At 38.7% G+C, this 12,574-nt stretch overlaps 1 protein-coding gene and 1 long non-coding RNA gene across 2 annotated transcripts in view; one reads left to right on the top strand and one right to left on the bottom strand.

Annotated features, from left to right (window-relative positions):
• LOC117945321 (coiled-coil domain-containing protein 60-like) overlaps nucleotides 1-12,574 on the bottom strand; it is a 32,208-nt gene continuing 19,634 nt past the window's right edge. Inside the window, 7 exon segments of the mRNA XM_034872758.1 lie at nucleotides 1-1,809; nucleotides 1,811-1,921; nucleotides 3,799-3,988; nucleotides 4,226-4,372; nucleotides 5,050-5,190; nucleotides 7,561-7,624; nucleotides 11,777-11,981. Of these exon segments, the coding sequence (XP_034728649.1) occupies nucleotides 1,759-1,809; nucleotides 1,811-1,921; nucleotides 3,799-3,988; nucleotides 4,226-4,372; nucleotides 5,050-5,190; nucleotides 7,561-7,624; nucleotides 11,777-11,981 (909 nt within the window). The 3' untranslated portion in view covers nucleotides 1-1,758.
• On the top strand, nucleotides 9,182-10,412 carry LOC117945327. Its single transcript, XR_004656775.1, has 2 exons — nucleotides 9,182-9,424; nucleotides 9,826-10,412. It is a non-coding gene; the product is annotated as an uncharacterized LOC117945327 (long non-coding RNA).

Below are 12,574 nucleotides of genomic sequence, written 5' to 3'. Positions count from 1 at the left end.
AGATCCAGTGACTTGCAGCTATATTTATTATTACCAGATTTTTGGTTGGTATCTCCCACTTCATTTGGTCTAGACTTTGTGCCCTGAGGCATGAGTTCTAAAACCTGAGTGAGAAGTTAAAATGAAAGAATGCTTGTTCCCCCCTCATGTTTTCCTCTGCAGCCCTGCACCCCACCATCCCCCTGCCCAGGGCTAAGTGAACACTGTGGGGGTGGGTTGAGCTGGGCCTCCAGACTGTGTGGCATTCCTGAAATGAGTGTTGGCTCGCTGTTGCCCCTGTTCCCGATCCCACCCCTCCTCTTCCAGGCAAGACACTTTTCCCTTTCACTCTAAATGCCGCTACACACACACACACACACACACACACACACACACACACACACACACACACACACACACACACACACACAAAGTGTAGATATGCCCTGGGAAATATGGTACATGTTATCAAAAATGGATAAGGAGGACTAGAAGTTACTAGAATTTGCTTTCCAAAGCAGTACTTACTGTAATATATCACTTCTGTTGCCATATTGTCTGCTTTTTAATCCACCGCTCATCCACATTAAGTTCAAACATTCACAGTCACAAGACACTGTTTCAGTTCCATTCTAATTCAATTCCTCCAAAATTGAGGCATTGAAAAGGGAGTTCATTATTCTTTTCTAACAGGCGGAGTTGAAGTTATTCACAAACCCATCAGGAGACGAGGCAGAGTTAAAGGTCACTGTGAATGTTCGGTTGGGTTGAACAGCACAACTGAGTGTCGGTATATGAGATTGTTCATCCATTACCCAATTGGATTGTTTATGTCAACTGGGGTCAACAGAGGTATTTCAAATAGTGGCCTTTAATACTTTCATGTAAATGTCTGTTTAACGGCTCTCTACAGACAGAAAACACTGTATAGTGTGTGGTACTGATTCACACTAGCCCTTTCTAAAGACGTTTCTAAAGCACATTTGCTGGTCTAAACACTGAGTCAAGTACGTCTTTCCAGGAAAAATGTTACTGCAAACAGGAAGGGGTGTTGTTTTCACATTTGGCAACATCTACAGTGGTCTGTCTAGATTGAATGAATTACAGAAGAACTGGGTAGTTGGCTATGGCAATGGCCATAACAAACCAAGCAATGAAACATGCCATATACAGAAAGACTTCATCCCAGCAAGATGCACTTAAAGAGAGAACTGGCAAATTGAATTAAAAGAAATAAACAAACAGTTATCACATAGCACTAAAGAACCAATGATTTAACCAAAATGTGACGTGATCTTGTGAGTTATCGCTGTAGCCTTACAGGGAAATATGTTAGAAAGGAAGGTATTTAGTTGCTCTTTTTGTAACCCTTGACTAAAGATCGATAGGCTACTTTCCACTTCCCCCCTTATTGTGTGTGCCTGTATTATTTATCCTGTACACACGCACAACGACGAGCTTATAAGGGTATAAAACCTGTACCATTAGTCTAATCCTTCCTTTTCTTTCGCCATTTTTTTTAACTATGAAAAAATAACAATTACGTCTTCTAACTTTTTTTATTTTGTAACCTATTGTTGATTCAGTGATGTGTCTGAAGTTGACTCTGCTGCTGGCTGTGTGGTGCACAACATTATTACTTTCAAGTGAACAGTGATCAGATGGAAGGCAAAATAACTACTCCATTTTAATCACTTTAATCAACCTTTGCCCTTACATTAAAGGCTTATTTTATTAGCCTCACATTTAATTTAGAACCCTGGTGTGCTTTTGTTTCCTTTATATATTTGTCCATGCCTGTAGCCTTCGTCCAGGTCTTAAAAGAGTGTGGTTCACCTGGTGTTTGAGGGGCACGGTGGCACTGTGGAGGCAGGGTGACCCTTGAACACAGCCAAGCATTGTACTCCTCCCTGGGCATCTGGACCACATGCTCCGTGGCAATCTGACATTGGAGAAGAGAGAAGGAGAATTAATAGAGTTCCGATTACTGCATTGCCAGACCTTTCTTCCACAGCGCTGCAAAGGAGGGTCCGGCTAGTCCACATAGCAGTCCGGGATGGAAGAGAAATGTGCTTTGGTTTATTGGCATTTCTTTAAACCAATGGGCAGAGGTCCGGTGTCGCTGCAAAATAGCCTCATGAAGGAACTTGTTTCGGTGAGAAACATACTTGTTAAAAGGTTGCTTTAGTTGTTTAACAGAAAACTCAGATTGGACAGATAGTCTAGCTAGCTGTCTGGATTTACCCTGCAGAGATCTAAGGAGCAGTTAACCATAGTCCTCATAAATCAACCGTTTAAAATTCCTACACAATGAAAGCAGAAGGTAACGGCGAAATTCCTGGCGGAACGGAGTAATCCCAGAAGCAGAAGGTCATGGATATAGACTAAATATAGACAGACACAGGCAGAAAGGAACAGAAATGTATGTTGATACCTCATACACTAAGAAATAAGATACAAATTCACAACTGATCCATTGATGTAAGGGATTCTGGTCTTGTAGATTGAAATTAAGAGCATATCTATGTGGGCTTTGTATAAAAACACTGCTGGTAACCAAACCAAATTATACTTTGGTGCCCCAAACCTTGGTAGAACTTTCCAGCCCACACTGGAGTCCTCCTGCTGAGCCAGAAATGGAAACTAAAACAAGTCATTTGTGGTCTGTTTGATTCTGTTTTGAGCTTCAGAGAGGGACATTGTCACATTCTGCCCTGAAAAGCAACACAGTGAGAATACAGCCAGTGCCAACCCTCCCCCCCGACTCTCTATGTCAGTGAACCACCTTTACTGTCCTCCAGTGACATTTATCAGTCCCCTTCCTGTCATTACACCTTCAGCTATCTGCTCTGGAGTCTGGGAAGGATCTATTACCTCTCATTTCAGACCGGTAGGGGCGTGTTCTGAGGGTTTGGTGTCTGTTAGTTTTGGGAGTGGGGCTCGTCCCTAATTGATGGTTTGGTGGCAGTGACTGAAAGTTTACTGTCAGGTTTAAAGTTTGGGGGAAAATCTATTCAACTATTCAATCTCTTTTATGTGACATGGACCCTGTTGAAAGACATCATTGGAGAATATTTGTAATATAAACAAACAAGAGAATATTTAACCTGCTATCCGACTGCAATAAGAATTTGGCATCACCATTTTGTCCAATGCTTCCATTCTGATTTACACTGTTACCCAACTCAGAGCAGAGGATCATGTTTCAATTGTAAAGATCAATAATATTCCATATATTTGTGACAATTTTAGCTTGTTTGAAAATTTGAATCTTGAACTTGTGGAAACTAAAAAAGCCCTATTTTTTTGCAAATTCACCAGAATCTTGGAAATCAGCCTTCATTACCAAATCTGTAAACGTACCTCGTATTTTGATGATCCAGTGTAGTGTCTAGTGTCTGTTTTCGCCACATTTTTTTGGCAAACTAATTTGTACCAATGACACGGTGCAACACACAATCCGCAAATTGTTGGTTGAGTTTGTTAGATTTTTTAAAGATTAAAAGATTGCAGACTCTATTTACTGTTATACATTACTTTATACTGTTACTTCTTCCATATGAAGAAGTACAGTATACATATCCATTATATGAGATCTTTGCTTAAGCATTAAGCTCAATGTGACTTTAATTGTCTATGATAAAGGCCTCATTTTTTATTTTATTTTCTTAGTATAAGCTGTGGGAGATAAATTATTTAATATTATTATTTATAGTATTATTTGCTGCGACAATTCCTTGACAATTGGAGAAATGTGTCCCACTTTCCTGTAACTTTATTTTCTTTGTGAAACATGGTGTGAGGAGGTGTTTTGTGTACCTGGATGGCCACACACAGCTCAGGCAGACAGAGCTCCCATGGCTCCAGACCCCCCAGCACCTTCAGGAGAATCTGAGGCCGAACCTTGAGGGTCTGCTGATCTGCAAAGCCACTAAGCTTCTCCAGCACCCGGCTCACCGCATGCTCCCTGCACACCTCCTCAGGCAGGCTGCTGAGCAGAGTGGACAACCTGGAAGAAAACGACAAAACAAACCGGCATGAGTGTCAGATCCACCAAGAACATCATGTTACAACACATTCAAAATATGGTGTTTATTAGCTGTAATGTGCAAGTTACGTAACACATATGCATACCACTTGTGCATGCAGTTCCACTGACGCAAACTCCTCACCCAAGCCCCCCCCCCCCCCCCCCCCCCCCAGCCCCACATTCCGCACAATATAATGTCTTCAACAGGTCACATACCACATATTGTTGCTGTGCTTGTTTGTATTGTTCTTGTTTGGAGCCTCTTTCTCTTGAGACACACATGTCACATGATGAGGAAGGCCAAGGTATTCGGTCACGTGACACAGGGCTCGGTACCTTTGGAGACCACTATTTAACCTCTCCCTGGGTGGGAGAAGAAAACTGAAATGGAGGCACCTTCAAGAGCTCATATTATCTTACACACTAACTGTATTTAAGTTATATTTAAATAGGATATAAGCTGGCAGACTAATATAACAGGACACACATGGTTGTTACATGAGTAATAGCACCAGAAGGGTTTAAGGATGGTTATGAAGGATCTTATGACAAAACGGCTTCATCACAGTTGATTTGGATGTTTAGCAAGACAGCACATTTTTTTAATGTAAAACTATTTGTTTACACTTTCCTTGAAGGGCTCTACATAAGAGTGACATGACACTGTCATGAACTTGTCATAAACATTATAAACAAGTCTTAAACGTTTATGACATAACGCTTCTTTTAGTACGTGTCATTCGGTTTATCATGACAATTTATGGTTAGGGTTCATGTGTCATGACTGTGTCATGCCACTCTTATGTAGTGACCGTCAAGTAAAGTGCTAACAACTATTCTATGAAATATAATTTTTGATAATCTATTCATCCTGTTAAGTTAAAATTGTGGGGTAAAAAGAAGGATTTAGTAAAGATGAAGTATCTAAGACATGCAGCATTAAATGGCAGGTAATCGTCATGCTGATACATGAGTGATGGATATGGGAAAAAAAATAGGACAGAATAAATCTCTTTTTTGGGAATGGATGTTTGCCCGACCTGGCTTTGAGCTCCAGGATGTCGACGTAGCTCTGAGACATCTCGGTAATCCTTTGGTCAAAGGCACTTTTCAGCTCCCGTAGCATGCTGGCCTTGTTGTTGATGAGATAGCTGATGGCTAACGGGGGCTTGGCAGGACAGCTGGATGTGGGAAACACAAACACAATATTTTGTGTCTGTTAATTGATTTATAATCGTGATTATGTTAACAGTGTCTTTGTACCAGCTTTTGAAATTAATCAGTCCTATGCACAATCCGAGGTTCATTGTATACAAAAATGCAAATAATGCATACAATGACACTTTTGTTTGCTTTTATTTATGTATTATACTGTAGCAAAGTTGGATTTAAAATCAAACAATGAGTTTAAGGTGAAACATGCTTACTCAGCTTCAATTTGAAATGCATGAATTCAAATTCTTTTTTTATACAAAACATAGCCCCCACAATTTCCGTGGACCTACTTCTTTTAGGAAAAATCAAATGAACTTAAATAAAGTCCTTATATTGACTTTTTGGTGACACATTGTTTGTTGTCATTGAGTTTTCTAAGTCTAACCTCCAGATCGCAGCAGACACCTGATGCTCTGAAAGGTCTGTACTCATGGGCGTCAGTTTGGCTTGAAATGTGCTGGGGACAGAGACGAGTTCGGAAGTGCCTTACGTTTTCCTTAAGTTTTCAAAAGCATTAGACAAATGACCCACTATGATCTGCTTCATGTATCCATGTACCATGTTGACAATGTGTCATGACGTGACATGAGACTCACAGAGAGGAGCTACGAAAGGAAAGAAGCGTGTATCCAGCACAGCAGCAGAACGGCTGTGCCTGCCCTGTGACGATAAAGATTTTTGTGGATTTGTTGGCATCTGTCGCTCAAGAATTATGTGTTATAAAATGTATTTATTTTTAACTAAATTGAGCTCAAGGTTTTCTAAAACGTGGTGGGTACAAACTGTCCCCACCAAAATGAACCTGAGTCTTAGGTTGCATGACTAAAACAACCTTTGAACGTACACACGTTCCGCCAAAAACAGGGTCCTTCCCGAGGCTATTTTCCAACGGCACCGTGGCTCCGCAATGTGCTTAGCATTGCCCAATGTGATGGTGATTGGTTTAAAGAAATGCCAATAAGCAAGAGCACTTTAGCATGAACTGTATCCGTGTCACATTCTAATTAGGGGATGAGCCCCCTTAAAGGTTTGATCCTAGAATTGCCCCTGCTGCCGACTCATAAGTACCATTAAACTAACTGACTTTTTAGCTAGCTAGCAAACAATGTATTTTTTTGTTAAGATGAGGAATAGCTCCAGGCTAACTACATGACTTTTTACCTAGCAAACAATGCACTGTTTTGTTAAGGAATAGCTACAGGCTAAAGCTCTAATCGTGAAGATTTTCATTCAAACAGCCTACTGTCTTTTAAGTCACAATCTTTAAGTAAAGTAGGTAACTTAAAGGTGACTAAGTATATGGCCCACTGATGAAAGTATTGCAATATTTATATATTTGTAGTATGAACACACTGTCTGGCGTGAAACTCCTTGAAAAGAAAGTGCAGTATTACAGTTTTGCATTCACACAAAAAATGGAATTATGCACACAATAATGAAAACTTGCATAAGCGAATAGCACATAAGCAAAAATACAGGAAAATGTGTGGAATAACTGGAAATGGTGTGCTATGTTGTGCTGAATTTCTCCATAGATTATATTACAAAAAATATAAATCGACTTAACAGAGCTCAAAACCGCCATATACACATGCGTACATGTACAACATTGTACATGTACACATTTTGCACATTAGCCATTGAAAGTACACATGTTGATGCAGACCCACAATTACTGAAAACTGGCTGAGAAAGTAGTCATCAGGAACATGTAATCGGTCATTGAATGATGGTAATCACGGTATCACATCTTTAACAGCAAAGGTAAATATTAGGTACCAGTGAAATGGCACTGATAGCATTTTACAACATGCCCTTTTGTCCCCTCATTCACAACACAATTCCACTGACGTTTTACAGCTAATTCCTGACATAGGCTCTCAGATCACTGTCTTTAAAACTCTGAATAGGCCAGAGAAGGAATGAAGATGAAGAGGCCTAAAATGGTAACACAAATTAAAGGGCCTTCTCTTCAGAGTAAGTGAGAAGACCACAGGTTAAGCTGCCGCTATAGGTTTCTTTTCCCTGCTCTTCTTCTCTTTACACAATAATTCCAGGAATATTGTCTCGGTCATGATGGCTTAGACTTTTGTACTCTTTATGATTAGCTGTTGTTTATCTAGGAAATAAAGCTGTGGCTACTGTTACAAGTGCCTAAATCATTATGGGAGCCCAGGCCTGAGGAACAACAGCAGTTAGAGGTAGAATTTAAGATTTTATTGCGGTAGGCCAGTAAACATACTGGTTTGCAATCTTCTTATCTTTTCCAGCTACTGAAATTCAAGTCATGAGATGGAGGTTCTGCTCAAATGTAGATTCTGGCTTGATGAGCTTACCTGCTGGTTTGTGAGCTTTGGCTGTCTTTGTTGACTTTCTGGTCTTCTGACAGCGTGCGAAGACCTGGAGATAAAAAATTAATAAAAACTTGATTTACACTTTGTTCTGCTGCATCTCCTCCTAATTTCTTTCACCCCTGCATTTTATAATGGATATGTAACTCTGTCTACCTCTGATTTTTGAAATGTTCCTAATTAGAGGGATTTGCGCATCTAAACACTTTTGGGGCAGGAGTGAAGCAAAAAAAAGCAAAAAGTTTTTTTAAGCAAAAAATAAAGCTTGCCGTCACTTGTGTCTGATAGATTTCCTGTCCTCTGCTGTCAGGACCCCACTAAGGGATACAAAGACACATCTGAGAAGTAAGAAGATGACAAGGTAGGAATTCAAACAAGCTTTTCTATACTTTCTAAACCTTTGACACATTTTCCTGTAAAATATAACATACTTTCACTACTTTAGGCATTTTAAAATCCTTCAAATGAAAAACGTCTTGGTTGGTCATGTTCAGGAGTAGACATTGCTTACTTTCAATGGACAAGATACAAAGGTTGGGAACTACAGCTCATTGCTATATGCCATTTGTACCAATGGGGTAATAGGTTGCAGTCGGTTATGTATTTCATGGCGCCTTCATCAGACCCGTTAGTAGCTTAATATGACAAGTCATTTTGACTACGTCTATATTCATATGTAAGAGGTTGTAGAAATATAAGTTGTGGAAATATAAGTATTAATTTTACAAACAGATTGGAGCTTGTGCAAGTATAACTGTAATGCACAATGCAAATTGAAAACAAAATGTCTCATTGTCCATGTTGTTTTCATATTAAATCTCATAGCTCCCTCTGGTGTTAACATGTTGTTACTACACCATGAAATTGAGAAACGTTTTGCAATCTCACTCATCAGCTAGCAGTTTACACATAGATGTCACACAGTGATGACACAATAAATCTTCATGAAGCTTCCCAAGAGCATAAAGCATTCATTAAAATGTTAAATACCAGCCTAAATGATTCAACTTCTCTAAGAGCTGTGACAAAATTAATCACAGTGTGTCAAATCAAGTAGATGAGGCGCTTATTAAAATGTATAGCATGATTTCTCATGAGGAATAGCTATAAAAACCTGCAGCTAAAACTGTAATAGCCAATAACTTTTGCAAATTACCCGGCTTCAGATTGAATAAATAGAGTTATTATTTTAATTATCCCAAATGAATGCGGGTGATTAACTATCTGAGCTGCTCAAAAACTACAGGGGGAGGCATTGAAATGCAAAGACAAACCTCCTCATTATTCAAAGTTTCACAATTCCTTTTTTTCATCATAGAGTTTGAAAAACTACTTATTTTTTTCACAAAGAATATAACTCTTTCAAATTCATTTACCAGGCAACACATTGTAGTGTGGGCAGAGTTGCACATCTCCAGTGGCCAATTTCTGGATTTGAGACATAACTCTGGGGATTAGTCTGAACAGCAGTTAATTGCTTTAAACCATGGTGCTGAATTATTCCTTTGATTTGTGGACTCATTTTATGATAAGAGCCAAAACGCAGGAGGGAGGAAAGAGGGAGGAGAGAAAAAAGTCAGAAAAAAATAGAGTAATAGAGACAAAAAAGAAAAACATGACAATGTCTGAGGCCGTGACAGCCAGCTAAACAGTCTTTCATGTAATCTACAGGAGGCGGGGGTGGTGGGGGAGATCAGATGACTAATTATACTCTGCTATGAAGCCTGAAGCAATGCACTATGGGAATCAACGCAGGGCATGCGAGGGCTAAACCCTGTCACAAAGGCTCTGATCATTGAACAGACCCAGCTCTTATTTTGGTTTTCATTTCAGACTCAGCAGGTGGTGGGTAAGTGTAAATGTAAGTGTAAATGTAAGTGTGTGTGTGTGTGTGTGTGTGAGATCATTGACTCAAATTTTGAGTCACCTGTCTTCCCAGTGAGGGTGTTTCTGTGAAGAGAGATTGTTTTGGCTGGTTCTTCTGTTCTTCCAGGTCAAGTTTAGGATTTATATTGGGTGTGGGGTTGACTTAAAGTTAAAGATGGTTACACGTGGTCTTGACATTGTATTTTTGACTTGCGAAGTCCAGAAGCTTAGGATATGTCTGTTATGTTTAAAAAAAAAAAAAATTAATTATTTTGTGTTGTTTGCATTTCAAAGCATATGCTAGAAACAAGAAAAGGGTAAAAATACAGTATATAGATAAAAAAACATAATCAAAACATAAAATTGGAAATGTTCCACTTACAGAGTGACTAACACCACAACAGGAGTTGATCAAGCAGAGAAAGACAAACACTGGTATGATTGTGTGCCCTCCGCTCAAGGCTCAGCAACGTGACGCTGTTGGTGGGAAATGAACAGGGTCTATGCTGTGCTGTGCGTTAGTACAACAATAAGGAGATGAGTGAATGTGACTGCATGCGGACCTCAACCCTGCACAAACTCAAACACCTCCATTTTGCTTGGTATGGAAATGTGTCTCATATTTAGACTGTGGACATTAACATTTGTTGCCATCATCCAAACTAAATTTTGATTCCTCTTGCCCTTGTCTTACATATCCTCCAACCTTACATGTGCTCATAGACTCATTTTCATAATTACGTTACTTTTTGAGATGGCGGTTTGATTTCATGAGTTTGCCTGTTCTGTTTATACAACTAAAACATATGAATGAATGTATGACAGACATCAACATGAAATAAACAAAACAAATACACAAAAAAATTGTTAATTAGTTTGCAAATAAATAAAAAGCGCATAACATAACATACAGTGGCTTGAGAAAGTTTACACACACATGCTAAAGTTGATTAAAAAGAAGAATAAAAAAACATCTTTTGGAAATTGAACTTAATGCCTTAATTAAAATTAATTTGGAAAATCCAAACTTTTAAAGACACCAATTTTCTTTGTGAATGAATAATGAACAGTATTGTAAATAAATAAATGTTCTTCCTTAAAATACAGGGACCATAAGTGTACACACCCCTATGTTAAATCCCCATAGAGGCAGGCAGACCTTTATTTTTAAAGGCCAGTTACTTCATGGATCCAGGATTCTGTGCATCCTGATAAAGTTCCCCTGGCCTTTGGAATTAAAATAGCCCCCCATCATCACATACCCTTCACTATATATAGAGATAGGCATGGGGAACTTTTCATAAGATCATCTCTCCCTGTCTTTTAAGGAAGAACATTTATTTAAGAACCTTATTCATTCACAAAGAAAAATGGTGTCCTTAAAAGGTAGAATGTTCCAAATTTTTTTAGAAAAATAAGGCATTAAGATTCAAAAGATTCCAAAATATGTTTTTTATTCTTCTTTTTAACCAACTTTAGCATGGGTGTGCAAACTTTCTCAAGCCACTGTATAATACAGTGTCCGGCCTAGACATGACTGAAAAGGAGGAAGAAGAATGCACTTATTTAATCATAGCCCTTCTACAGAGATGGAAAGAGTACAAAAAAATTCTATTTGAGCAAAAGTACTGTTACTGTGATACTGTGAAGTGTTACACAAGTGTTATTTTGTACATAAAATTATGCACAATAATTACTTGGTGCAATAATTTATCAGCTACATGTACAAAGGTGTTATTTCTTCACCGCTGCTACTTATTTATTTTGACACTGCACAAAAATAGAATGTGTACAATCCATTTGAAACAATCTTTTTTAACTAAATCTTACTTGTCACCTAATCTAACTTAGTTCTAGTTAACGTTTCTATTTATTTCTTATTGTAGCTAGGTTACTTTATACGCTTACTCTTTTCTTACTGTTGTTTTACCTTGAATTTGATTGTGAGCAACTGCAACTAAATAATTTACCTGAGGGATTAATAAAGTATTCAGATTCTGATTCTGATAAAAAGAAAAAAGTAGCTCATTTCAAAAATGTTATATTTGTACTTATTTCATATCTTATTGTATTAAATCACAGTCTTTGTGATTTGATAAGGGCACAAAGCGTTCCATTTGAGTTTGTTGACAGATACAAAACATTTTTCTAATTACTTTTTTCTTACTCAGTAACAGATGCAATTTAAAATGTAGCAAAGCACAATACTTCACATTTAACATATTTAAGTAAAAGTCAAACTACAGATAAAAAAAAAAAAAAAAACTCAATTACAGTAACATGAGTAATTGTGATTTGTTACTTTCTACCTCCGCCCTTCTCCACTCTTACTTACACTCTGAGGGAGGCCGGTCGGTCTCCCTGGGTGCTCCTGGAGACTCTGTGTCCTCCTCAGCCCCGGGGACCAGAGAGGACACACTGCTGCCCACAGGGGTGGGGGTGAGTGCAGAGAGGGAGGCCCCACTCATGAAGGGAGACTTCCTGTGGGTGTGGAGGCGAGCAGAGGAGCTGCGAGGGCGCCTGGGATGAGCTCTCCGAGGCTTTCGGAGAGGAAGAGGAGACAAAAGTCAGTGCACATTCATAAAGGAGAGCATGTGTTTGGTTTGTTACCTAAAGAACAGAATGCACGGACACAGTGCCGACAAATTTGTGTTTCCCGCAATCACAACAGACTTTTAACCCATAGAGGTCAGTACAACAAAGCTTTTCTGCCGTACACGATTACACAAATATGCAGCAGGTCTTGTTTAGTTACCTCTTCAACCTTAGAATAACCGTCTAATTTTAATCTCTTGCTATCTATTGTGGCTGCTGTATGTTTTTTTTAATTCTTAAAATATCATATCATAATCTTTAAAATGGTTTGTAATTGCAACTTAAAAGAGAAATCCATCCTTGAATAACATCGTCATATATAAAGTGTTGTTCACAAGCCTTTTGAAGCCACTTTTGAAAATGTTCATAAACACCATTTGTTGACAAAACACATGATAGCTAGCTGCAATGACATGTGCCACTAATGGCTACCATACCCCTCACTTAAAACATACCACCTCAAATGGCTGTCTTTTGTTGTCATCTATTGAAGCTACTGTCAACAGAGAGTCTATAATTTCCCATTTTCTCCATGAAA

This window comes from Etheostoma cragini, chromosome 5 (assembly GCF_013103735.1).
Source record: "Etheostoma cragini isolate CJK2018 chromosome 5, CSU_Ecrag_1.0, whole genome shotgun sequence".
NCBI classification, from domain to species: Eukaryota; Metazoa; Chordata; class Actinopteri; order Perciformes; family Percidae; genus Etheostoma; species Etheostoma cragini.
This window is presented reverse-complemented; position numbering and strand designations above follow the sequence as displayed.